This window comes from Ochotona curzoniae, unplaced genomic scaffold (assembly GCF_017591425.1).
Source record: "Ochotona curzoniae isolate NIBS_2020 unplaced genomic scaffold, NIBS_Ocur_1.0 contig_2927, whole genome shotgun sequence".
NCBI lineage: Eukaryota > Metazoa > Chordata > Mammalia > Lagomorpha > Ochotonidae > Ochotona > Ochotona curzoniae.
In genome coordinates, this window is record NW_024465654.1 from 4,580,140 (window position 1) to 4,605,479 (window position 25,340).

The 25,340-nt window shown below is 43.4% G+C and overlaps 1 protein-coding gene across 1 annotated transcript in view; it reads right to left on the bottom strand.

The window, feature by feature from the left end:
• CPNE8 (copine 8) overlaps nucleotides 1-25,340 on the bottom strand; it is a 106,923-nt gene that overhangs the window by 42,415 nt on the left and 39,168 nt on the right. The window contains exons 7-10 of the mRNA XM_040978879.1: nucleotides 15,459-15,522; nucleotides 9,564-9,667; nucleotides 6,575-6,679; nucleotides 5,414-5,455 (exon numbers count right to left, since the gene is read on the bottom strand). Of these exons, the coding sequence (XP_040834813.1) occupies nucleotides 5,414-5,455; nucleotides 6,575-6,679; nucleotides 9,564-9,667; nucleotides 15,459-15,522 (315 nt within the window). The remainder of the gene's footprint in view (nucleotides 1-5,413; nucleotides 5,456-6,574; nucleotides 6,680-9,563; nucleotides 9,668-15,458; nucleotides 15,523-25,340) is intronic.

Genomic DNA, 25,340 nt, shown 5'->3' on the forward strand with positions numbered 1-25,340 from the left:
TCTACAGGAGCCTGAACCATGGCCACGAGAGTACAGCATCCCAAAGTGAAAAACACCTTAAACACATTCATCCAACAGTATCTGCAAAGGAAACGCTCCCAAGCAGGATGGCATCTTTGTGGCATGTCACAGACTCAGGGGCTGTTGAGCTTGGTTATTGTAAACATCGCTGTTGGAGCAAATGCACCCTGGGAAGAGTGGCAAGCTGGCTCGCCCTGTTCAAGACTTCCCAGGCTGGGATTCCATGACTGACAGCTCACAGCACCCCATTTCATCAAGTCCTCATTTTCTTGTAGGCCGTGATCTACTTGGTAGCTCATTCACAATGAGCCCCACATCACAACCCCGTGGCCTTAATGCAGAGCTGTTCCATGCGTGCTCCCTGAATTTCAAACCATGCTTCAATTTTAGCTGAAGCAGCTCCACATGACTGCAGCTTTCCCCGGATACCACAGCTGATTGCGTGGTGAGCCAAAGTTAGCTCCTAAACATTTTAGCTTTTCAGTTTTTAAATTGAGGTTTAAATATTCTTCCTTTGCGAAATCCTTAAAGAAATGGTGGGAGTTAAGGGAATGATTTCAGTAATCTGGCTTCACTTATTGAAAATGAACTACTTACAGGCCCTGTGCTGTGGCATACTAGCCTAAGCCTCTGCCTATGGCACTGGCAGAACATACGGCCGCTGGCCCAAGTCCCAGCTGCCCCACTTCCCACCCAACGCCCTGCTGTGGCCTGGGAAAGCAGCAAAGGATGGCACAAGTCCTTGGGCCTTTGCACTCACATAGAAGACCCAGAAAAAGCTTCTGGCTCCTAGCTTCAGACTGTCTCAGCTCTGGCCTGTGTGGTCATTTGGGGGGTGAACCAGTGGATAGAAGATCTCTGTCTCTCCTTGCTGTAAATCTTCCTTCCAAATAAAAATAAATCTTAATGAACTATTTTAAACACATGATTCAGGCCAGGGTCGAGACTGCTCCCTGCACTTCCAGGCCTGCCAGTGTGCTCCCATTACCAGCACAGCTTTCTAGTCTCCATTAGCTCAGGGCACCTCACATGACCTCAATAACATCAGCGCAGTTTTGTGTTTCATGGAGTCATGTTTCAGAATTAATTTTAAGCTCATGAATTAGCTAGAAAACACTGCCAAAATCCTTCAAAATCTCTTATTTACTTATTTTATTTTCACTTTATTTGAAAAGCACAGGAACAGCAACTAGAGAGAAACATGGGGAGATTTTCCATCCACTGAATCACTCGGCCCCCAAAGCTCGTGTTGAGCCAGGTGCAAGCCAGGAGCCTAGAACTCAATCGGAAAGCTTCATTACCCTGATGGCAAGCACCCAAAGGCTGGAGCCATCACCTGTCCTCTCACAGGGTGTGCAACTGCAGAAGGCTTCCACAGCAAGGGGATCCGAGAAGCAAACTCGGGCATCCAAGCATCTTCTTAACCCACGCATCTGACACCTTACCCAGAATACTAACAAGAGCGCACATCACTGCCTGAAGTCACCAGTGTGTGACTATCAGGATAGTACCTGAGCTAGTCAACGCGAGAACAGGTTCCCATACTGGCTTACGATGGTTAAATCCACAAACATCATCATACAGACATCCAACTTGTTTCCTAGGTTCTGGAAGGTATATCCTAAACTGTTATAAAATGTAGATACAATGTTCCATCTGATATAAACTTACTTATTTCAGGGACTTCATCAGAGTTTAGGCGGCTTGTTCTAGAAGGATAGCCACCAGTCACAATTTCTATAAGGTAATGAAATCTTAAAATTCAGGTGAGCTGTAACCCAAAATACATACTAGATTTCAAGGACTTGGTATGTACGAAAAAATGTGAAGTTTCTCCTCAATAACGTTTGCATTGTCTCTGTATTAAACTGATAGTATTCTGTAAATACAGGATTAAATAGATTAATTTAACTGGTATATATTGCCTTTAACCGTGCTAGTACAGATTGTCCAAAAAGAAAAAAATAAGATCCACTGAGTAAGAAATATTTCCTGAGAATCAAAAGTTCTGAATCTACATTCACAGTAAAAATGATATAATTACAAGATTTATGATAAGTGTTCAAAAAAACCCACTAGAACCAAATCTACAGGAAGCAATCTCTACTGACCATGGCAAAGTATCCTGAAATATGCTGAATGTCCCACCATGACCACCCAGATATGCAAACAGGCACCTAAGTTAGGAAATGATGTGGGCTAAATACAAACACACATAGAAAGTTTGTAGCCATGTTTTGCATTACTTACAACCACAGACTGGATGCCAACATGTAGAACTATCTTAATGGTACCTATCATTATTTGCTTTTTATAAAATACCTGGGTTAACATAAAATTTCTATGCACTTTTCTATTAGCAGAGACCAAAGTACTTTAAAAATTATATATATATATAATTTATTTGAAACGCTTATCAAAAAATCAGTTATTCATCAAATTTTGGTTTTTACACGTCAGGAACAAACTGATCAATGTGTTAACACTGAGAACGGCCATCTTGGTACACGTGAATCACACAGCACCAAATATTTTCTATTAAAATATAAATCTACTGCTTGCATTAAAGTTCTCCTTAACATTAGCCCACTTATAAAGTCATATGCTATCCCTCTAATTACTTTGCTAATGGTACTGCTCAAGGAATGCTGAAATCTCCCCAAGTGTAAATTCCCTCATGCCATTTACTCCCACGGTCCATCTCTTCAAATTCCTCTCCAACATGCTGTTAGCGACAGTAAACAGAAGCAAAAACATGAAAACAAAGGAACAAAGCACTCCTCCCTACCAAAAGGCTGAAATCCACGGGCAAAATGAGCTTCTAAAGCTAAGCATTTGTTTTTCTTTGCTTATACATCTGATGTCTTTAAAGGAAATCATTGCTCTCCCAATCTAGCGGTACAATCCTTCATTTGTGTTTGGTAAACAATTTACCTTCTTTCTCTGTCTTCCTTCTCCCTCTCTCAACTCCAGCTCTCATGCTCTAAATCTAAGCCACCTTGCTTGCACATTTTACTGTGCTTTTCAATGGTGGTGCAGTAACACTTTTCTCTCTACCTCGTGTCTGTGATGTAAGAGCAGCTCAGAGAACAGCTGTTGTGCTAGAGAATGTGCAAGTTCGAGTCATAAAGCACTGAAATCATGCTAACCGGTGTCTGGGACGGGCAGTCTTCATTGATCATCATCAATGACCACAGTATCACAGACCAAGAATTGCACTTGTTAACAGATCTTGACAGAGGTCAGTGCCAGAACTGACAATCATAACACGTTAGAAATAGAATGAGACAGTTAGGAAGGCATTGGTGGGAGCTGAGTGTTATGATTCCAGGCTTGGCTCCACCCAATGCCAGCAGTATGACCTTAGGCAAACGATGTGTTTGCCTCCATTTCTGCATCTATAAAATGGAAGTGCTAAAATCTCTATCACCCATTTAAGCACTAAATTAGGACTAACATGAAAAACTACAACCATCAAATCATACCCTGGATAGTAATGCTCAAAATCTCCAAATTACAAGATAATAAACTTCCAAGATGCTGTGGCTGCTCACAGCCACAGAAACACTTTCACCTCCGAAGTCAACAGGAAGCGTCAGCAGAGTCACAGGAAGCTGCCACTCAAAGGAAAAGCCACTGTAGGTCATTTCTGCAAATGTGGAACTGATTGTGCATGGAGGCTGATGAAAGCTGTTTTCCCTCTTCTTCACTCTAAGTGAACCATTTCCCCAACTGCACAGGAGGATCAGAGAAAGACCATCTGTCCGTTCTCAGTTAAAACTGAAGCAGGGGGCCCGGCGCGGTGGCGCAAGTGGTTAAAGGTCCTCGCCTTGCACGCCCGGGATCCCATATGGGCGCCGGTTCTAGTCCCGGCAGCCCCGCTTCCCTTCCAGCTCCCTGCCTGTGGCCTAGGAACGCAGTCTAGGACAGCCCAAAGCTTTGGGACCCTGCACCCGCGTGGGAGACCTGGAAGAGGCTCCTGGCTTCGGATTGGCATAGTATCGGCCCGTTGCGCTCACTTGGGGAGTGAATCATCGGACGGAAGATCTTCCTCTCTGTCTCTCCTCTCTGTATATCCGCCTTTCCAATAAAAAAATAATAAAAATAAATCTTTAAAAAAAAAATTTAAAAAAAAAAACTGAAGCAGGGCCCAACACCCAGAGCACATCCTTCACTCACAATGGCAGTACTGCCTTCCCCATTTTTCCTGAGCAGCAAAACTCATTTTCCAGTGAATCACATTTAATCTGATTATGCTGCAATGCAGCATAAGTTCCTAGAGAAAAGCACAAGGAGGATTCCTGATGAGACTGCTTCCGAAGGCGTGTAGCATTTTCACATAAACCAAACACAAAGATCTGTGCCATGACATGACATGGAGGTAGCTGGAATTCTTTCCCTTATCACTGCCAAGCAGGACAATACCAACTGGGGCTCACTCCTGGGGAAGAATGACCAAGGGTGTCCATCTGCTTGCATGTGGCTCTCTAACTGGGCATCTTCCTGGCCCTGCAGAAGCCAGTGGTGGGGGTGCCCGGCCCTGCTAAGGGATGTGGGCAGTCCCTTCCCCTTGGGTATGGCAGCTGGCTCGCATGGAACACACCACCAAAGGCCATGCTCAGATCTCAAGCTGTCACCTGGTACCTCGGCTGCATCTATCAGCAGATGGTGGGCTGGATTCAGAGCATTCGCCAAGTGGGAAGCTCCAAGTTCCCCCTGCCTTCCTGGTCGTCTCTGCCCTTTATCATCCGCACATTCAGTTCCTTCAGAAACCACCTGGCAAGGCAGCCGTGCCGGACATCACGTTCGCTGAGACCTCCGAACCCTGTCATCTCACAGGTCCCCAACCAGGCCCTCCTAAGACAGCAGCAGCATAGAGAAAACGCTCACAAATGGACCAGGATATGCCAGCGAAGACTGATGGCAGAGCCCCCAGCAACTATCTGGCTTGGCAATCACCAAGCATCACCCGGAGTTTTGTTCACTCCCTGGGGGTGGACACTTGTTCTGCTGGGGGAGCACCCACTGCTCAGGTGTTTCCTGGAACAGAACCACGTGAAGTAATACCACACTGCAGTCACTGAAGATGCAGAAACGAGACTCAGTAATCCATGAACGCGTGTGGTATAATCAGAGCTGCGACGCAAGGAGAAGCTCTCAGCTCCAAGGTGATATGTTACTGTAAACTAAGATGACCTCAACTGCAATCTCCAAGTTAGAAAAATAAAAGGCACCTGCTCTTAAAATATCACCTACCTACACATTTCCATTGCATTTGAAAAACAAGATGAAATATGCAATCTAAATACTGATATAAAAATGTGGTCATTTTAATATATCCACTTTTAATGTAGCTTTAAGAGCAATAACAGAATAAAACCAAATGACTTACCTCCCATCTCGATCCCAGTCATACACCTCCACCTTGATTGTTCTGTCCAAGGGAAAAACACGCAGAGTTACTGATTAAGATGAAAATATGAGAACTGAAACAAATTACTTGTTAGACTTTCTAAACGTTTGCAAAGTGATCTGAAACTGATTTTGCTAATTTTATTCCTGTAATTTGTACCTGAAACAGGTTTGTAACACCTACTTTGATCTGAGAAAGGGCACAGGGAAAGTATACAAAGGAAACTGGCACACCGTCTACACCGCAGGAATCCCTGCCTTGGAAAAGTATTTCTCAAACTCAGTGGCGAGCAGCCTCACTCGGACGTCTCACTTCCCCGGGTTCCTAGCTCAATGGGACCGTGTTGGGCCTGAGAATCTGAATTTATATCTACTGCCACATCACACTGATGCTACTACATGGAAAACATGTGATGAGAACAAACAAGTAATTAATGAATGAAATTAGTCAAGCAGAATGATGAGCCTCAAAGCTGCCTTCACTATACCCTGACAACCATTCTTTGAATCGCTATTTCCTTGCAGTTTCTCCGTAAGTAACAAGATGACCACAACAACACGGGGTGGGCTTTGACGTTTCTCTCAGGACGGTCAGGATTTTCTACTGTAACTCTACAGTTGAATATAAAGGAGTTGAAAAGTGCAGGTTCGTTGTGGAAGAAGCTCCATGGCAGGACCTCCCGAACTCCTTGTCCCGCCCCCACAGCTCTCTGCTCGCGGTAATGGCTCGTTTCTTCACCAGGCAGCCAGGCTGAGAGCAGCTACATCAAGCACACTGCAGAGTCGCCCAGAGCTGGGCACGGTCCAGCCACATCCTGGTACCCCCTGGGTACACCCCTGGGCGTGTGCGTGTTCTGTTCTCACAACACTGGACCACAAGAAAGCCTTCTGAGAAACAACACCCACACTAATTCTCTGTCTAGTCTTACCACTCGGCACAATTAGTTTTTCCAACTAGAAAAATCATCATTTTTCCCCAAATCATGGATCTTAAAAACATTACTAAAAAATTTCTAAACATACAATCCATGCTTTTATAAGTAAACATTTACACAGGTTTAAAAAAAACCACTTTCATGTTTCCTTGAAATCTTAGATGGTTAGAAGCACAAAGCACAGAGCCAGCGGCCACGCGCGTCACCTGTCATAGTCGCCGTTGCACAGCGCTCTGACGGAGATCTTGAAGGCCTGCCACACGGGGTTCAGCGTGTTCTTCACCACTTCTGTTTTATGACAAATTGTAAAACTGCAAAACAAAGTTTCCCATTATGTTTATGCTTCAACTATTATATTTTCTTTTGCCATTCCATCCTTCCCTTTTGTGCAAAGAAATGTATGTAGCAAGCCATCCACCGCCACCATTCCACTTAGGAAGGCGTAAATTCAAAACTTTGAAGAAAAAAGAAAACTTGCTAATAGCTTAAGCAGAAAGCTTAGCCAGTGGGGAAAAAATGGTTTCTTTTTATTTTTTAAAAGTACTTGAAAGGCAAAGAGAGAAAGAGAGAGGAAGAGGGAGAAGGAGGGATGGAGAAAAATGGAGAGAGCTCTTTCATTAGCAGGATTGCTCAAATGGCTGCAGTGGCCAGGACTGGGTCAGGCCGAGGTCAGGAGTCTCCTCCAGGTTTCCCACAGTGGTAGTGGCCCAAGAACTTGGGGTTGTCCTTTTCAGCTTTCCCAGGCACATTTGCAGGGAGCTGGATCGAAAGTGGGGCAGCAGGGACTCAAACCAGTGCCCGTGTGAGATGCGGTCACGGCCTGTCTCAACCTGAGGCACCAGTGCTAACATCTTCATTTGTTCTTATTTAAGCCTAACTGCAGCCTGTGCTCCTGTAAGATGGCAGAGGTAACAGCAAGGCTGTACACCAAAGAGCCCGGGGAAGGCAACCCCTCTATGAAACACGAGAGGAAGGGGAGAAAGCCTGGAGACACGTGCTTTTCCTGGATGCCAAACAGCACGGGAGAGCAAGAGCCGAGCAGGAGCAGAGGAGAAACCAACCGAAACACCCACACACTCAATGGTCTGTTAGCTCCTGGTTACGTCAGAATTTTGGTTCCACTGCTAGGCATGTCCACAGTCACCAAGAACTGTGACAGCTGAATTTCTCCTGAGAAGGTGACACATCTTCCCAGGGAAGTGTCCTGAGCCAGGTCTCAGTGAATCACTGTCAAGCCCGGCGGGAGAATGCTGGCAAGCCTCACTGGGATGCAGGCAGCTGCCGCGGGGGCAGGTGACAGGGGACCGGTGAGCTCCCTGCTACTCAGGGACACTGCTGTAGACACACTGTGTGTAGTACAGACAGCACAAGGAAAACGCCTTTGTTTAAGCACCTATATGAGTATTTAGCAAAGTCATCCATCGAAAACAGCTCACCCATATGACAATCCTTACCTAAATAAGAAGCCAAGTTGAGAGGTTTGGAAAAAGAAAATATGGATTTACAATCACTTATTAACGTTTAATAAGCACAAGTTAATGCTCCCAGCACAAGTTCAGTTTTACTTTTCTTACAAAATTAACCTCAAATATAGAAACGGGGAGTTTTTGAAATAGCCAAGTTCCGGCTGGCGCTGCGGCGCAGCAGAGGTTACACTGCAGCTGTAATGCTGCCATCCCGTGTCTGAGTGCCAATCTGAGGCCAGACTGCTCACGCAGAGGAAGGCAGCCAGGCCTCTGCCACGCGCGTACAAGGCAGAGCCAGAGCTCCAGGCTGCCGCCTCTGGGGAGTGCACCGGAGGATGCAAGGTTTCTTTCTGCCCTCTCCCTTTCCTCATCTTTTTTTTTTCCTTCATTGTTTTGAAAAAGATTTGTTATTTTTCACAGAGTTACAAAGAGAAAGTAAGACAGAGGAAAAGTGGTTGGGGGGGTCTCCCAAGCACTGGTCCACTCCCCAGATGGTCACAGTGGCCAATGCTGTCGGGGTGAAGCCATCACATTCATGTGGCTCTCCCACGCTGAGTGCCAAGAACCCACGCACTGGTACTTGAGAAACTGAGCCTTTCTGTAGCTTTTCTCTACCTTCGAACGGCAAGTATGTTCTCTTCACATACATGTGTATGCGTGTGTGTAAAATTAGTGTTCAGATGCCAATTATGAGCTTAAATGTCCAGCACCAAAACAGATCATATCCAATATTTTGATAGCACAACAAAAATACCCAACAGTTACTAGTAGTTATAGCAACTGAAACCCCATCATCAACACCATCCCAAACATCCCAGTATATTCACTTTAAGTAGAAAACCTCCTATTTTCACATAATATTCTACACATGTGCTTGGTAACAACATAATTTGATTTATATATCAGTTTAATAGTAGTGATAAATTTTTCCACACTCTTTCACTTTTAACCTCCAAATAACATTTTCTCTTTACCGAATATTGGATTATGCATTAAGGCAGACAAAGCAAAGCAAACACGAGGTAGTGCCCATAGCTAATGCTCGCCTTCTTACAGCTCGGAAAAAATGAACAAATACTACTTAATCCTCTTGCTGACACTGGACATACTGATTGCTTCATTTTACATACGAGCAGACTGACTCTCAGAACAAAGGTCAAAGACTCGGGCTTGGTCTAAACACAGGATCATGGATTAAACCTTGTTCACAGGACCTACTACCACCAATACTGATACACTGCTTTCGGATTCACAGAGACAGCAGGCACGCACACAGTAAACCGCAATGCTCTATGGCCCCAGGAATCTCAAGCCCCAGGGAAACCAAGCTAATACCAAAGACATCCAACTCACCTACATTGTGATGAAATGGTACTAAGTTTTAGCTTCAGTGTGTCACAGGAGGAAAAAAAAGTATAGCATAAACACACTCCACAATCCATTTCCTTGTATAAGAAACACTTACAATGAAAGACCTGTTTCAGCACTTCAGTTTGTTCAAAGTTCTTCCATAGAATAAATGTAAGTCCATAATTTTATGAAAAGTGAAAGTGTTTCTATAGAACTGAGAATCATTCATTGTAAGCATCAAACACAAAATGCTTATAAAGTTACATATCATAATTGAGATGCATAAGTCACATTTGTGAAATACGTAAACACTTTAACAGTTTAATGAGTTTAAGAAAAAAATTATATACAAATATCATCAGAACGAAAGCTAACCTACCTGCCATCTTCATTACTTCGGTAAAAAACAAGGAACGGATCCGATTTCCCAAAGAAGTCCTTCTTGTCCAATTTGTTGGCACAGAATTGCATCAGCACAGCATCCTAAAACAAAAGGAACAAGAGCTCAACACTGAAGCTGTAAATAAACCAGAAACCAGAGATCTCAAGGAAGAACTGACAAGAGCCGATGCCCTTTTTAATGCAAGTCTCCAAGAGTGAGAGAGTTCCCACAATATCAAATTGTTTTTGAAAGGATTGAGCAAGCTTCAACATTTTACTGTAAATTTTTGTTCTAGTCAGAAAACTACTATTCAAAAAAACCTTCAATGTTTTCCAGCTAAGAAGTGACTCTAAGCTTCATGACTCTTGGTACTTAGTGTCAGAGAATTTATTCCTGATTTCATTTATCTGCATTTTTTAGAATGTTATTTTTTTTTAATTGTTTTAAGCACCTGCCACAGAGAGAGCATGAATTGGATACTGAGCTCTCCAGGAGCAGCCTTTCCAGAAGCACAGAAAAACCCAGCAGCAGGAGAAAGCAGACCTGGACACCAACACCATTTTACAGCAAAATGAGCTGATATTCCATTTAAACTAAAACATTTTTCATTATAAAACCAACAGTTTCTAAAAAATTCAAAGGAACAATCTAAGAACACAGTAAACCCAACCTTCCCTTCCTTCCTCACACTGTACCCCCTTTTGAACTTTTGAGGTAACATTTTTATTTACTTTATAATCATAGGCTTGATGCTCCATTCAATAAAGGGATCTACAGTTTTAAGAAAGTTATTTTCACTTTACCCGAAAGGCAGAGATGGGGCCGGATCTCCCACCTGCTGGCTGACGCTCCAAGGCCTGCAGCAGACAGAGCTGTGCCCACCCCTGCCAGGAGCTCGGAACTCAGCCTGGTCCCCCCTGGGCGGCCTTCAATGCTGACTGACAGCTTCTGCATTATCAGGAAGCAGTGTGGCCAGAAAGCCAACCTGAGGATGTTGGCTCCCATGCAGTGATAGAACTGCTACAGCATGCCTCTTCACTCACTCTTCACTCAGACTCCCTGAAGCACCCTGAAAGTTTTTAATCTACCTGTGAGAGCAACCTGTTAATTATACCCAAGTGCAAAATGCATCACTAACTACATTTAAAAATAATTTGTGCAGGATATTGGGACTCAACCAAAGCACAGCACGTCCTTTTTTTTGTTTTGTTTCATTTTTGTTTTTGTAAAACAAGTACCTATCTGTGTTCGTTATCAGGCCAAACCAATCACGTCTATCAACTTATATAATCAAGCACTTATGATCTATACGATAGAAATGTAAACCATCTTGAGCATTATAACTCAAACAAGCAAAACAATACTCAATTTGAAGGGATTAGCATTACATAAAAAATGAACCGCAATCTTTTTGGGATTTCTTTGTGTTTTTTTTTTTAACTGAGAAAAGACGTTGAAAACTTTACAGTGAACTGGCAATGGAATTCAGGTAGTATCAACAGGCCACAGACTGGAATGGCATCTGGTGAAAGGTTAACAGTGCCTTAAAAAAACAATAATCAAACCTTTCTCAGTTGCCAACTCTGTTCTGTAGAGTATAGCAAGACATACTGAGCCTCCACTCAGAATTACCAATTTTCTTTAGTGATTCCTAAGGACTATACAAAAGATGATGTCATCTCTCTGTCCTCACTCATTCTTTCCTTCACATTCAAAAGTCAGGTTGGGATCTAGGAGTGAGTGAACTCAGTAGAAAGATTTCTACCCTCAAAAGATCATGGTCCTAGATTTGCCAAAGTATTGCGATAGAAATATATGACCCTGTTGTTTAACACAGAGCCCTGAGCACGTCTCAGAGTGACACACTGCAGGAGAGATATTCCACCCAAGTGGGGAAGAAACCTAAACAGCAGAGGTAAGTGACAAAGGGACACCGTTAGAACCCCAAGCCTCTCGGTCAGGGTCACTTCCTTTAGAGTACGGAAGAAGCTGGAGCTTCAAACTTTCCTTCCAAGAAACTTTCATGGCTGACCACTCAGAAAACCGAGAGGCCAACTGAGCAGGGAGGATCCAGTGTCTGGGCAGACACTCTCTCATCGCTACACACATTAAGATGACCTCGGTGGAGACTGATGGGCCAAGAATGTTCTCGATACAGACGTCTTCCCAAGATAGCCTCGCAAAACACCTAGATCAACAAACACCGTAATATACTGAACATTCATAATGGATCCATGGAGTGCACATACTCTAAACTGATTATGAACAAAACTCCAGGGGGTGATTATGATTAAAGTATGTATTGCCACATGATCATTGGTTAACTTAATAGCAAATCTCAGTTTTTCAAATTATATTCCTTAAGGCTTGTAAAATGAGTAATTGATTCAAAATAAACATTGCTTCCAGTGCAGCAAATTGCGTAACCTTGGAAAAAAATATGCTTTGAATTACCCAGGTTAATAAATTAGCAGGGATCCCATCTGTCTCAAGCTCAAAGAAAATCTAATTATGGAAGGGAAATAAGCATTTATATGTATTTTAGAAATAGGTCAGCATCATTACAACTTTTTGCCTTCTGCTCTTATGTTTAATGCTACCTGGCAGATTTTTTTTTAATCCAACAGATTTTTAAGGGCTGTATTTTTTTTTTTTAAACAGGTGTACTGTGCTAAAAACAAAAGCACAACACAACACAACACAACAAAAAAGGGCAGGGTAGGGGGGCTTGGTACTAAAGAAATCTACCTGGTGTTTCCAAGACTTCCGACAACTCCAATCACCCAAACCCTTCTGCCATGGTCCAGCTGAACAGTCAGCATCGACATCCACCCAGGGACCTGGGGCAGGCAAGCTCCTCCCAGTCCGCCATCTTTCACCCAGTCCCTCACTGAGCTGCACCACTGAACTTCAACCCAGTCTCCGCAGTCCTATTCTGGCTCCATGGCTCCAGGCCACCTGCACCCCTTACCTGGACATGTGTAATTCCTGTCTACCCTCCACTCAACAGGCTCTTCAAACAGGTAAGAAATCATGTCACTCACCATACAAAATGCCTCGAGCCTGTAAAACACTGAGGGCTCAGACAGCGCTTTCCACCTCCACCCAGCAAGGCTTCTCTGCGCATCCTTCATGGTAAACCCCTGACCATCGCACACAGATACAGGACCCTTCTATTCCTGTTGGTCTCAGCTTAACTGCCATCTCTTCGAAGAGAACCACAGAAACCCACTCCCCAACAAGTTAGATCCCCACTGTACTCTCATTGTTTATACGGATCTCCCAGCACAAATGCTACCTGCACTCAGCTGCTGAGTTGTTACATATAAGCACCAGAGCTTCGGGGCTTTCCCCTCAACACTACATCCCAAGCATCCATTCCAGAGACAATGTAATCAACCCTTCAATACAAGAAACAATGTGCACGGATAGTTACAACCTGCTTTCAAAGCACCAGGTGAAGATACATTCCTGGAGCAACTTGTGGATTACAATGTGTTTTACTTGGCACTTAATGAGGTATAAAAGTGGCAGTTTTAATTAGATAATATTAAGCTGAAATCATTAGGACTATCATGCACAAAAAATAAACATTTGTATAAATGTATGAGTTATACATCTCTCAAACACACTGCCCTTCTTCCTGTAGAGTTTCCGTTTGGGTGTTACAGATGCCAGCATTCTAGCATTCAACATAGAAGCTGAGCTTACTGATATTAACCTTGGCGAGTATTTCTTAAATATGACACCAAAGCAGAGGCCGCCAAGCCAAAGACGAGGGGAGCTACACCAAACCAAAAAGCTTCTGCATGGGAAATGAAACAACCAAACAAAATGGTGACATACACAACAGGCAAGGTCAGCTGCAAACCAGTAAACCAAACACCTGACAGCTACCTCCAAAACACAGAATTACTACAACCCAACCAACCACTCACCAGCCTGATTTAAAATGAACTGTTGCAGTGATGATCACGGAGTATAGGCAACGCTTAAGGATAAGTAGAAAAGTTCAAATGTTCATAATAAATATTTAATCTTTGAGGAGATGGATATATTAATACTGAACATATATGACACCATGTACAATGCTTCTTGCTATCACACTGAATCCCATTAATACATACAACTTATACTTGAGTCAAAAGTGTTTTATAAAAAAGTAAAGAATGAGCTAAGGGACTGAACTGACACTCGCCCAAAGCAGACAAAGAAATGGCCAACAGGCATGCGTAGGAAAGGTCCCAGGTACTACAGGGGAGAGGCCGCAGGTACTGTAGGGGAGAGGCCTCAGGTTTGTGTAGGGAAAAGGCCCAGGTGTATATATTTTTGGGTGCTCAGTATCAGTGATCATTATAGGAATGCAAATCCACTCACAATGATGTTTCAGCTCACATCTGTTTAAGGGCTGTTCTCAAAGCACAAATACTAAGCTAACAGATGTTGGTGAGAATGGCAGGAAAAGAAAATCCCTCTGAAATGTAACTGGGAAATCCAAACAGCATAGTTTGTCATGGAAAACAATATGGCCTGCAAATATCTGCAAACAGAGCTGTCATGCAATCCAGAACTGCTTTCTGAGTTAGCCCATGTCCAACGCACTCCAAGGAGCACCTGCGGTGCAGAAGCCAGGAGCAGAGGCAGGGAGGAGGGGAGCCCCAGGTCTCTGCCAGTGTGCAGAAAGTAGCACAGCAGGGGAGTGTCCTCCAGAGTTTCCACACAGCATGGCACCTGCAGCTTGACACACAAGGAAGAGCGACTCCTAGGAGTGACACACAGGTTCCCCGTGCTCATGGTAAAGATGGTGACAGCTGGTGCCCATCAGCTGGGTACAGCTCTTTCTGTCAATCACACTTCCAATCAAGTACTTCAGGGAACCCTTGAAGCAGAAATGCAAGCTCTGTGAATGGAACCTCATTCAGTTCACTAGAGAGAAAAGGACTCAAGACCAGACATTCCAAGCCTAAGTCTGCACTCACTGTAAGAATAATGAAGAAGGCAGATGTGCATGGGGCTCAGGGTGAGAAAAAATTATTTCATTCAGAACTCTAAATGACTGAAACTTTCATAATTCCTTAAAATACAAATATGAAAGGGTCTAAATCTTCCAACATAACCATGTGTTCTAAAAAGAATATACTTGTGTGAAAATACTTAAACTTTTTTAAGTACTAAAATGATGTTGTTTATTAGTAAGATTGCAGCTAAGAATCAGAACACAGGAAACCTAAGATGAAGTTAGATCAAGATTCTGGGCAATATTCAACAGAAACAGGTTTGTACTTTCTATGTGTATCAAGATAATTCCAGATGTTCTTAAGCTTTTCATAGTAGAAAGCGAAATAAAAGCATGCACATCACTACACAACAAATTCCACCTATTTGCATGGAAGCTAAAGAATTTTCCCTGTTCTTACAAGCAGGGCAAGAGAAAAACAGGGGAGCGTATTTAAGATTCACCCTGGTCAAAGGAACCTGCGCCGTAAGAAATGGAGACACAGATGAGGATAGGGTCAAGGTCAGGACCAAGACAGGGTCAAGCCAAGGACAAGACAGGTCAGGACAGGGCCATAGACAAGGACAAGACAGCAACAGGAATGGAGAGGCGGTGAGGAGAGGGGTTGGGGGAGCTTAGAGGGAGTGTGGAGAGTTCAGGTGCCGAAACCTGGGTCATCTTCTGCTGCCCTCTCAGGTACATTAGCAGTGAGCTGGATCAGAAGTGCAGCACCTGGACTTAAATCAGTGCCCATATGAGATGCTGGTCGTACAAAGCAGATAGCACCTAGCTTCATCTATGTTTCCCAAAGTTACTTAAGCATTAATTATTATAATTTCAGAAAGAACATTTCAAAAAAGTCTGGGAAGCACTTTTTAAATCACGTACAGACTTACCCTGCAGCAGTTCAACTCCTCAGCTGTGAGAATGATTGTTCCACATTTCTTCCCTGGAATTCCACTAAACCAACAGAAATACATCTATTAACACACGTGCACATCAATATGACTTAACAGAAATCAATCACACCCTAGACATCACACATCTATTTTCATACACATTATTTTTAAGCAAACAGACTGCTAAATAGTGAGCTCTTCATTAGAAGGCAGACCCGGATGCCACTATCCACATATCCATCTGTCCAAGGACCTTCATGTGTTCATAATGTCAAATACCCAAAAGAATGTAAGAAAACACAATAGAACCTGTTTGGTTTTTGACATTTTAGAAAATCATCTTACTTATTTGAAATGCAGAATGAAAAAGAAAAGACCTTAAGTGCTACTTCACTTCCCAATGGCTACAATGGGGCAGGATGAGGCAGAAGCTCCCAGCCCAGCGCTCTGTCTGGGTCTTATGTGTGCGTAGGAGGCCCTCCTCTGGAGTCGTCATCTATGGATGTCCACAGTGCCTTGACCAAGAACTCCCATGGGAGCTGAACAGCTGGGGCTGGGATGGACGCTCCGATACAGAATGTCGGCACTGCAAGCAACACTGACTCACAGCACGACAATGCCAGTCCTAAAGATTTTTAAGTTTTTAAAGCTAACCCAAGACCCTGCTTCTCTCTCTATTTTTTTCTTCCCTTGAAGGTCATTACTTATTTGTATCTTGATTGTTCATCTGTACTTTTTTTTGCTATACACTGTATAGATACATCGTACTCGGCTGTCTAATACAATGTATCTAATACAATGTATCTACATTGTATTAGACACATTAACACAACGCATTAGATAAATTGTAGTTAGCTAACCGTTCCCTACCTTTACATCCACAGCCCTGAGGAAGCATAACTGTCCCAGGAAGATCACATCCCAGTAATTTCACAGGAAGAGCCACCTGCACCAGTGCACAGAGACCAGCACTCGGCATTCCTAAATAGCTGAAAGCCTCGTTTTCATCCTATCTGTATTCAAGTTGATCCTAAGTTCTGTAAGGGCAAACTTCATAATATATAGCTCTCATAAGCTGACAGTTAAGTACCACACACAGCAGGTGCTCAACTGAAGTATATGTGTGATGCATAATCAAAACAAAGCCAAAGTAACTCTCATTTTCTCTCGATCTTGTATCCTGACACCTGCAGCTGACCACAACAGCAACCTTCCCTAGAAGTATGCAGAATGTGTGCACCATTCCCTGCTGGACACAACAGAACAGACACATCTACGACACTCCTCCACACACCAATGATAAATACTGTCAAGACAGTCTTTCTGTGGTATCACAAAGCACAGCTCAAGCCTCCCCTGAGTCCTGGGAACCATCAACAACAGTCCGTAGATTGACAGCCCCATGAGGGTTTCAGTATGCAGGAGTATAACTCACCAGTGTAACTGAACTGCAATAACACGTCACAACATCTGGGGTGAATACCCAGCACCTCCCATCCCTCGTGTAGATGGCCTCAAGTCCTCAGATCGTGATGGGAACAAGGTGAGAGAAAGACAAACCAAACCATCCCAAGTCGTGAATGGATCAATTTACATCATTCCACAGCTGCTTTGTCCTAACTCTCCCTATCCTAGAATCCTCTAGAAGGTGCCAATCAAGCTCACAGAACAGCACCACCTTGCAACTTGTTCAGCACACCATGCCTTCCAGTATCTGGATTCCACCTGTCCCAACTCCCAACAAGGACAATTGGGCATGTCAGGAGCTTCCGCTTTCTATAGCTCCTTATGACTAAGAGCTCAATGAATGTAACTCATGTTGCCAGCATACTCTACAGTTTGAATGTGTCCCCACACATTCAAGTATTGGAACCTCATCTTGATGCAGCAGAGTTGATATCTCTCTTTCTGTTTCTCTCTCTCCTATCTGTAAATATACCTTTCACACAAAAATAAATGTAAAAGCAAAGAACAGAGAGCTGAACCGGGAAAGAAAACTCAAATGAAAATCAACATACTTACTATAAGAGCAGACAGATTAAAAGTGGAAAGCATTACTACAGCTACTGCAAAATGGCGAAAGTTGCACTCAATAGAGCAGATTTAATAATTTCATATTATGGCTCCAACATACAACAGGCAGAAACTGACAATACAGAATTAATCACACCACTATGGTGAGTAATTTCATCCCAGCAAAGTCCTTCAGCAGCTGATTCAGGTTAACGTCACCAGGGCGACATCACGGTGTTAAGTATCCTGTCCCTCTGACATGGTAACATGCAGAGGGACACCCCTGTGGCCTTCTCCTGCAAACTAAGGAACTGTTACAGACCAAAGAACAGAAAAACGAAATGGAATCAAATAGCTTGAAATGAAAATGAAATGGAAACACATGAAGTGGCCAACTCAGACAGACAGACGGGACACGTGAAGGTTCAACAGGACAAGCAGCTGGACTCCTTCTGCCGGCGGACCGTGGGGTGCGGGGGTGTCTTTCCTCAAATTCTGACCTGGAGCAAATCAGGGTATCTTCTCACATGTGCTGGCACAAACAATAGGCTTCCTAATACACATGGTTACACAATCCAAGTGACAACTGCTTGGACCCAAACTGTAGCTGGTCCACTACTGTTACCTGACTTGTACTAGCTGCCTCTCTGGCATTGCTCAGAAGTGCACGCCATCACCCAGGTGTATGTGGGCATTTCTTTGACAGCCCCCTTTGTCATCCCACTTCCACGAAAGCCTTTGCTTACAACCACTCATCATTTTTGCCTTTTTCTAGCTTTTTCTACATAGAGGAGTGGGTTCCCTTAAAGGTCTCTACTATACAAACAATGAAAAAAATGCAAACAGCTTGGAGTTCATTCATAATAATATATCCATGTTGGCCTTCTAGCTGTGACAAACGCTGGCTTCAGATCAGCTCAGCTCTGGCCATAGTGGCCACTTGGGGAGTGAATCAGAGAGGGACGATCTTCCTCTCTGTCTCTTCTCTCTGTATATCTGGCTTTCCAATAAAAATAAATAAATCTTTAATAAAAAATTGAATGTTCATCTACCATATGTTCCAGTAACCTTTGCAAATACATACAAAATACTGAGAAGCATGATCTTGAAGTCACATTCCAAAACCCAGGTTCATGGTAAGACCACTCCCAATTGTCAAGAGGGGAAAGTAAGAAATGCCCACTAACAGTGGCTAAACTGTATGCCCTATAATGCTACAAAACACAATGCAATCTTAAAAACAAAAAAATCTGTCACACACCACAACAGGAAAGAACCTCAACTGAACTCATTATAAAAAGACAAATAGTGGGATCAGTATTATGGTGTAAAAGCTGTAAAGTTACTGCTGGAATGCCAGCAGCCATATGGCATCCCAGTTGTTCCAGCTGCTCCACTTCTGATCCAACTCCTTGCTCACACCTGGGAAAAGCAATGGAAGATGGTCCAACTCCTTGGGCCCCTGAAGCGACGTGGAGAGCCAGGATTCAGTTCCTGGTTTCTATCTGGCCAAGTCTTGAGCAATCAAGGGGGTAAACCAGCAGATTCCTGATCCCTCTGTGCCCACAACCCTGTCAAATCAACAAGTGACTTTGAAATGAACAAATCTTAAAAAAACAAAAAGACAAAAACACGTGTAACTCCATGCAACTGAAGTGTCTAAAGTGATCAAGTTTATAGAAAGAGAAAGGGTTAAAGTGGTCATCAGCAGTTACAAGAAAGAACAAGTATAAAGTTGCTTAGCTGCCCAAAAGTGTTCAACTTGCAAGTTAACAGTTCTAGATATCTATTTCACAGCAATGTGAATATTTTTAAGATGACTAAAATACACATCTAAATATCTGCAAATGTCTATAAAAATAGGAAGGACAAATGGAATCAATCGAAGCCATTTTACTGAGAACACAATAAGACTGCAAAAATTTTAAATCTTGAACTTTTAAGCAGGAGGCAAAAATATCTTCAGAAAAACAACTGACTTCCGGCTACTGAGTTTTCTTGTCATAAAAGTGCACATCGACAAAAAAAAAACTGAAGAATCTGATCATTAAAAGTGAGAATTTGCATTATCAAAACACAAAAGGAGAAAATGAAGAAGTTAAACACTGGGAGTGACAGAGAGGGAGGTCGTGACACAGGATATTAAGAGACCACAGAGGCAGAATGAGAATTACCAAAATGTCCAAAATTAAGTGATGAGAACCATTTGCAGAATAAGGTTTTCTGTTGAGAGATCTAATTACAAGGGCATGATATGATTTCCAAAGACAAAAAAGAAAAAAAAAGATTCATGCAAACACCATTTTTCAAAGCTAATGACTCATTTCACTTAAACCTGTTACACTTATGTTTCTGTGCAGTGTGTTATCTCTAAATTGTCACCAAATGTCATGTCTATGATTTTAACCCACCAGGACTAAAAGATGTTCACCACTAAACCATCCTATATGTCAAAAATCAGAAATTGCAACTTTTGTTTACAATTTGACACTGTGTTCACTAAGAAACCCATCTGCCACCCTGTAACTTTCAGCAGTACAATGAAATTAAACATGATCTTGTTTTATGGTTAGAAAGTAAATGTTGATATTAAAAAGAAAGCAAGATGCTGATGAGCAGTACCATCAGTACCTACCTAACAGCAAAGGAAACAGAGTGAGTCGTCCGTAACGCCAGAGCACTGTGACCTCCCCCAGAAGCACAGGCTGTGCAGGACAGCGTGACGCTCCCTCCCGAGTGCCACACACTGCAAACACATCTCAACAAACTATCTCACTGCATCCTGATAAGCAAGGTCATCTACGAAAACATCTGTAATATGGTAAGGCACAAGTATGAGCAGGAGAGAATAAACTAAAAATTCTGCAGTGGGTGCTGGTAAGCAAATGCTAAATTAAAATGTGCCAGAGAAATTTACGAATGTGACTGTTTTGCTGGAAAAATCAGTTAACATTTATTAAATTGTTAACAATTACAAGGCACACAGAGTACCTAAGGTGCAGGGGTCCTCGGGGTTTCTTTGGAAATTTTCACCCCCACTGCTAGCTGCAGAAAGGGATGAGGGAAAGGAGACACCCTATTGGTTGAATTTCACATGTCGTCAGGTGCTTTGCTCCAGTGTGCTCAGCAACCCACCTGCATCGTGGCTTACGGAACAGTAAGAATGGAGCAGAAACAACTGCTGTAGATTCCTTTTGTTTGTTTGTTTTTTCAGCCAACTGGCTTACAAAAGTCCAAAAGAGGATTTAAAATAAGCAAATCACAGTTTCACGTCAGGAAACGAGGAACCATCACTACAATGCGGGCAGATGCTAACAATTCACAGTAACCTAGGAATGGTACAGTTATCTAAAAATTAAGCACTGAAATGTGTTTGGAAAGGCCAGCCTACAAGGCTACCATCCACATTTAGACTTTCAGGAAAATCATAGCGACAAGGAGCTGACATCCTGCCGACCTGTCTCCGTGAGGACCGGCAGGGCCCGATCTGCCTCATCAAAGCAGCGAGCTGCCCACATTGTTGAGATGTTCACTCCTAGGCAGCTGGATGCCCTCTGAGTCCCCCTGTATGTCAAGTGCTGCCACAGCCCAATCAGGGCTATTCACAACAGCATCTGCCAAAAATAAACACATAAACAGTAGGTATGACTCCCTCCCTTCTAATACTCGCAGGGACATGCTAGCCATTCAGGGAAAGTCTGAAACAGAAAGCCCCAGAAATTGCAGAATCACTAGAGAGCATGGTTCATCATCCTGCATGACCATAGGAGGAAGCAATCCAGAAACCCGAGGACACAACACAGTTCATCGCCACAGTGTGAAGGTAAAGCAAGCCTCTCCAGGCAGGGAAACCCACCTGTGCTTGCTTAACTCCTTCCAAAACTAGACAGTCCTCCCAATAATCTTCCAATATGGAGTCTGGGTAGGCTCTATGCCAGCCAATGGTTAGACACTATCAACTTCAGGAATAACCTGCACACTGGCCCACAGCTGACAAAGCCCTGTGGGTCTCAGATGATGGGAAGGAATTCCATCTTTGAAAGAATTCAACATGGGTATTCCTCGAAAGATCTTCTCAACATCCAGAGATACTTGTAATTTTTCAGTAAGCATTTTTTACCTCTGAAGACACAATGCAAGCTTATACATTTCTTTAGAAGGAATGCACAAATGCATTCATTGTTGACTGGACACAGGAGGCATTAGAAGCTCCACAGTCTCCATTGGATTCAATCTTTCCCTGGGATGAATGGACATAATAGCCAAACCTGCCAAGCTCACAGTGGTCCTGTGAGGATTAAGACATTAGCAGGCGAAACCATGTAGACCAGCAACTGACACATTATGAGAACTCATCAAGTTAGCCTGGCATTAAACACAACTTGTTTTAAAACATGCAGGTCCCTGTGGCTTGCTTTGATGGCCAAGAACCATTCAAGTGGAATCAGAGAGCAGATAGAATCCCCAAATGTTTCCTTCACACAGTCATTTACACCATTTGGTTAGAGCTAAAACAATGGTGAAAGCCACATTAATGGCCCACACTGGCCCCTGAAGATCTTTCTGCACCTATTAGTTTTAATTGTATAATTATTTCTGCATCTCTAATCTAGATTCCTCGAGTCATGTCATCTACAAGTGAGGAGAAAGGAGCAAAGAATTTTGATGTGGAGGAAATTCATTTCCATGAAAGATTTTATCTCAACGTGATTTCCAAACTTTGCCTATCCAGAAAGAATGAAATTAAAGATGTCATTCAATCTGTAAACGCAAATACTATTATGTTTAGATCCTGCCTTCAAAAGATGGAGTATGTCTTGTTTTTTTCTTCCTTCAGTCAACACGTTTCCACAAATCTCCTGCAAATCCTCCCACTCTGGGTAGACAGCAGCATCCTAACAGACTGGGAGAACCAGAAGGGCCCGTCCACTCCTGAAGCTTCACGGCCAGCTACATCCATCCCAGAACTCTGCTTTCTCTTGGTTGAACGCTGTATATCCATCCTCACCTAATTCAGTAACTTACACAAGAGACCGGAAGGCCGTCCCCGAGATCTCCACTCAGATGACCAGCCTATTACCACTGAGAAACCTGCCTTTGAAATCCTTTACCTGCTGTCCTTGTGTTAGCAACTCACAACCATTCTTCACACAGCAGTGAACCAAAACACAAAGTGATAAAAAACGGTCTGTGTATTCTGACCCCCAAATAGCACTATAATTTCTACAGGGTTTATATTCATATGTAGATATACTCACTCGCACGTTTGCTCATTTCATAGACAAATGCTGAACAATAACAGGTACAATCCTTTTATTTTTCCATAACCATTAGTGTCTATCAGTTTCTGGTTCATAACAATTGCCATTTAGCTAGAAACAAAAGCCAATCCGTAAGATCTACTGGGAACTCATATTCTGTCTACTTGATGAAATGTGAGCAAACCCAGACACAGTTCTTCTGGGTCAGTAGTAAACATTCACAAAGCATCAACGTTTTTCTTTCTTTCACTTTTTTACTATTATTATTGTTTTATGATACAGTTCCATAGGCTCTGGAATTTTCCTTGCCCCCTTCCAAGTTCCCTCCCCCCACCACTGAATTCCTCTGTATCATTACTATAGTATAGTTCTTCATAAACAGTCATATGTCCATCATTGCAGGCACAGACAATGCAGAGTCCAGCATCCTATTGACAAAATATAGTAAACAGTTTCTTTGGAAGTCCATCTTTTATCTGGAAGTACAGACTTGTACTGTATCCTCACATCTGGATATGATAGTCTCCTTTACACAGTTACTATACATCTCCTTATATGAAAATCCATAATACAAACTCAACAACAGGAAGAAAAACAGAAATTTACAATGCCATGAAGTTAAATAACATGCTCCATTACATAGTTTTGAAAAGCCACAAAACAAAACAAACAGGAAGAAAAGAAATTAAAAATGCCACAAAGTAACATGCTACTCAATGACTAATGTGTCCCTGAAGAAATGAAAATCAAGAACCTTCTTAAAATGATGCTACTGTATGATCTATGAGTCAATGAAGAACTGAATGAGAAGGTGTTTTGAAGAGATGAAACTAATTTTAAAAAATCAAAAATCCATGAGATACAGTTTCTGCTTATCTTTGTTGATGAGATATGTCTTCTGTAGGAAACAAATAGATGGGTTTTGGTTTTTTTTTTGATCCAGTCTACTAATCTATGACATTTGATTGATGAGTTTAGTCCATTTACATTCAGGGTTTACATGAATCGGTGGTAATTTGGTCCTGTATTTTTCTCTTAAATAGGATGTCCAAGGGGTTACTGTTATCTTCATCCAGGAAGGGGAATGTCCCCTCAAGTCCGAAGGCAGAGCAGTCATTCCAGCACTCGTCACCAAGTGCGGAAAGCGTGTTCACTTCGCCCCATCTCCCAGGGCTGGTCCTCAGAGCCACTTGCCTTCCATCCAGCAGGGCTCCGCCTCTCTAGGCCCTCATCTGGATTTTTGAGCAGAGAATCATGGGACTCTTAGTTCTATACAATCAGCTTGCTTAGAATAAGCAAATATATGACCAGAGATGCTTCGAGAATATGAACTGAGGCTCAAAACTGAAAGAGTGGTTCCGCTGAGCCTTTACTGAACTGCCACTGCACGCAAGGCTTGCAACTCATGTGAGACACTGTGTACTAAAACCCCACCCACTCCTGGCCATCAGAGGAGGTGCTGTTTTGCTCAGGTCAGGGGCAAGGCAGGCTGGGCCAGTTCGTAGCACCCATAGGCAAATCTGAGAGCCAGACACGGCTGTAGCCCCCACCAGCGTTAGCTGGAATTGGGGGTAAGCCTGGTCAAGCCAGGCTATAGCACTCACTGGCAAATGCCAAGGTGAGGCAGGCCATGCCAGCACAGGTGAGACCAGGGAGTAGGGGTGCAAATCCAGTGGGGGGCCCCCCTACTGGGCCACTATTCCCGCTGGTGACCATGAGAGCTGGGATAGGGGCAGATCAGGCTGGGCAGGGCTACAACACCTGTGGTCTCATGGGAGCTGGATCAGGGGAAAGCCAGGCTGGGCTGACTATACCTTCTTATGCATGCATAATCCAGAGTGGGTGTGGGTGGGTTGGGTTTTTCCACAGTATCAGCTGGCATATGCTGGCACAGGGGGCTAATTCTGTCAGGCAAAACAGCAGAACCACCTGGAGAGTGCAAGATCCAGGAGTGCGAATAGACCCATTAGAGAAATAGTGGGCACCTCCCTCTCGCGTTGCCATTCCCACTGGTGAGCATGAAAATCAGGACTAGGAGCAGGGATGGCTAGACAGATGGTGGCACCGCCAGCACCAGTGAGGAGTGGACAGCAGGGCTAGATGGGATGAACTTTGTCCTTGATTTCCCGGCATGGCAGGGAGATCCATGCCAACAGACGGGCAGGTCTCCAGGCTGCTCCTCTGCCTAGCAGTCCAGATCGCTGTATCTTCACCACTATCAGAAAACTCTAGAATCCATCCTGGATCCCATCCTTGACCCCTCACCCACCAGCGACTGCCTCCATCACACACTCCTGCTGCCAGTCTACAGACAAATGTGCCCTTTCCTCGCGAGTTTCCTTTAGCCCCCAGCTGCTGGTCCAGTCACCCCTAAGTTCCTGCTCCTCCCCCAGAGTAACAAAATACTTTCCAATTGGAACTAGGTCCTGCCTTCTTGCCTTTCCTACAGAATCAGCCATGACTACAGCGAACCAAGAACAAACAGGTCTACGACTTGATGAACACGATGTTTGCCTCCTGGAAGACAGCATGGCAATCTCTCCTAAAGTGATGCTGATGCTAGCACTTGTGGAAGGCTCTGCTGAATCCATCACTGAGGTCCCTG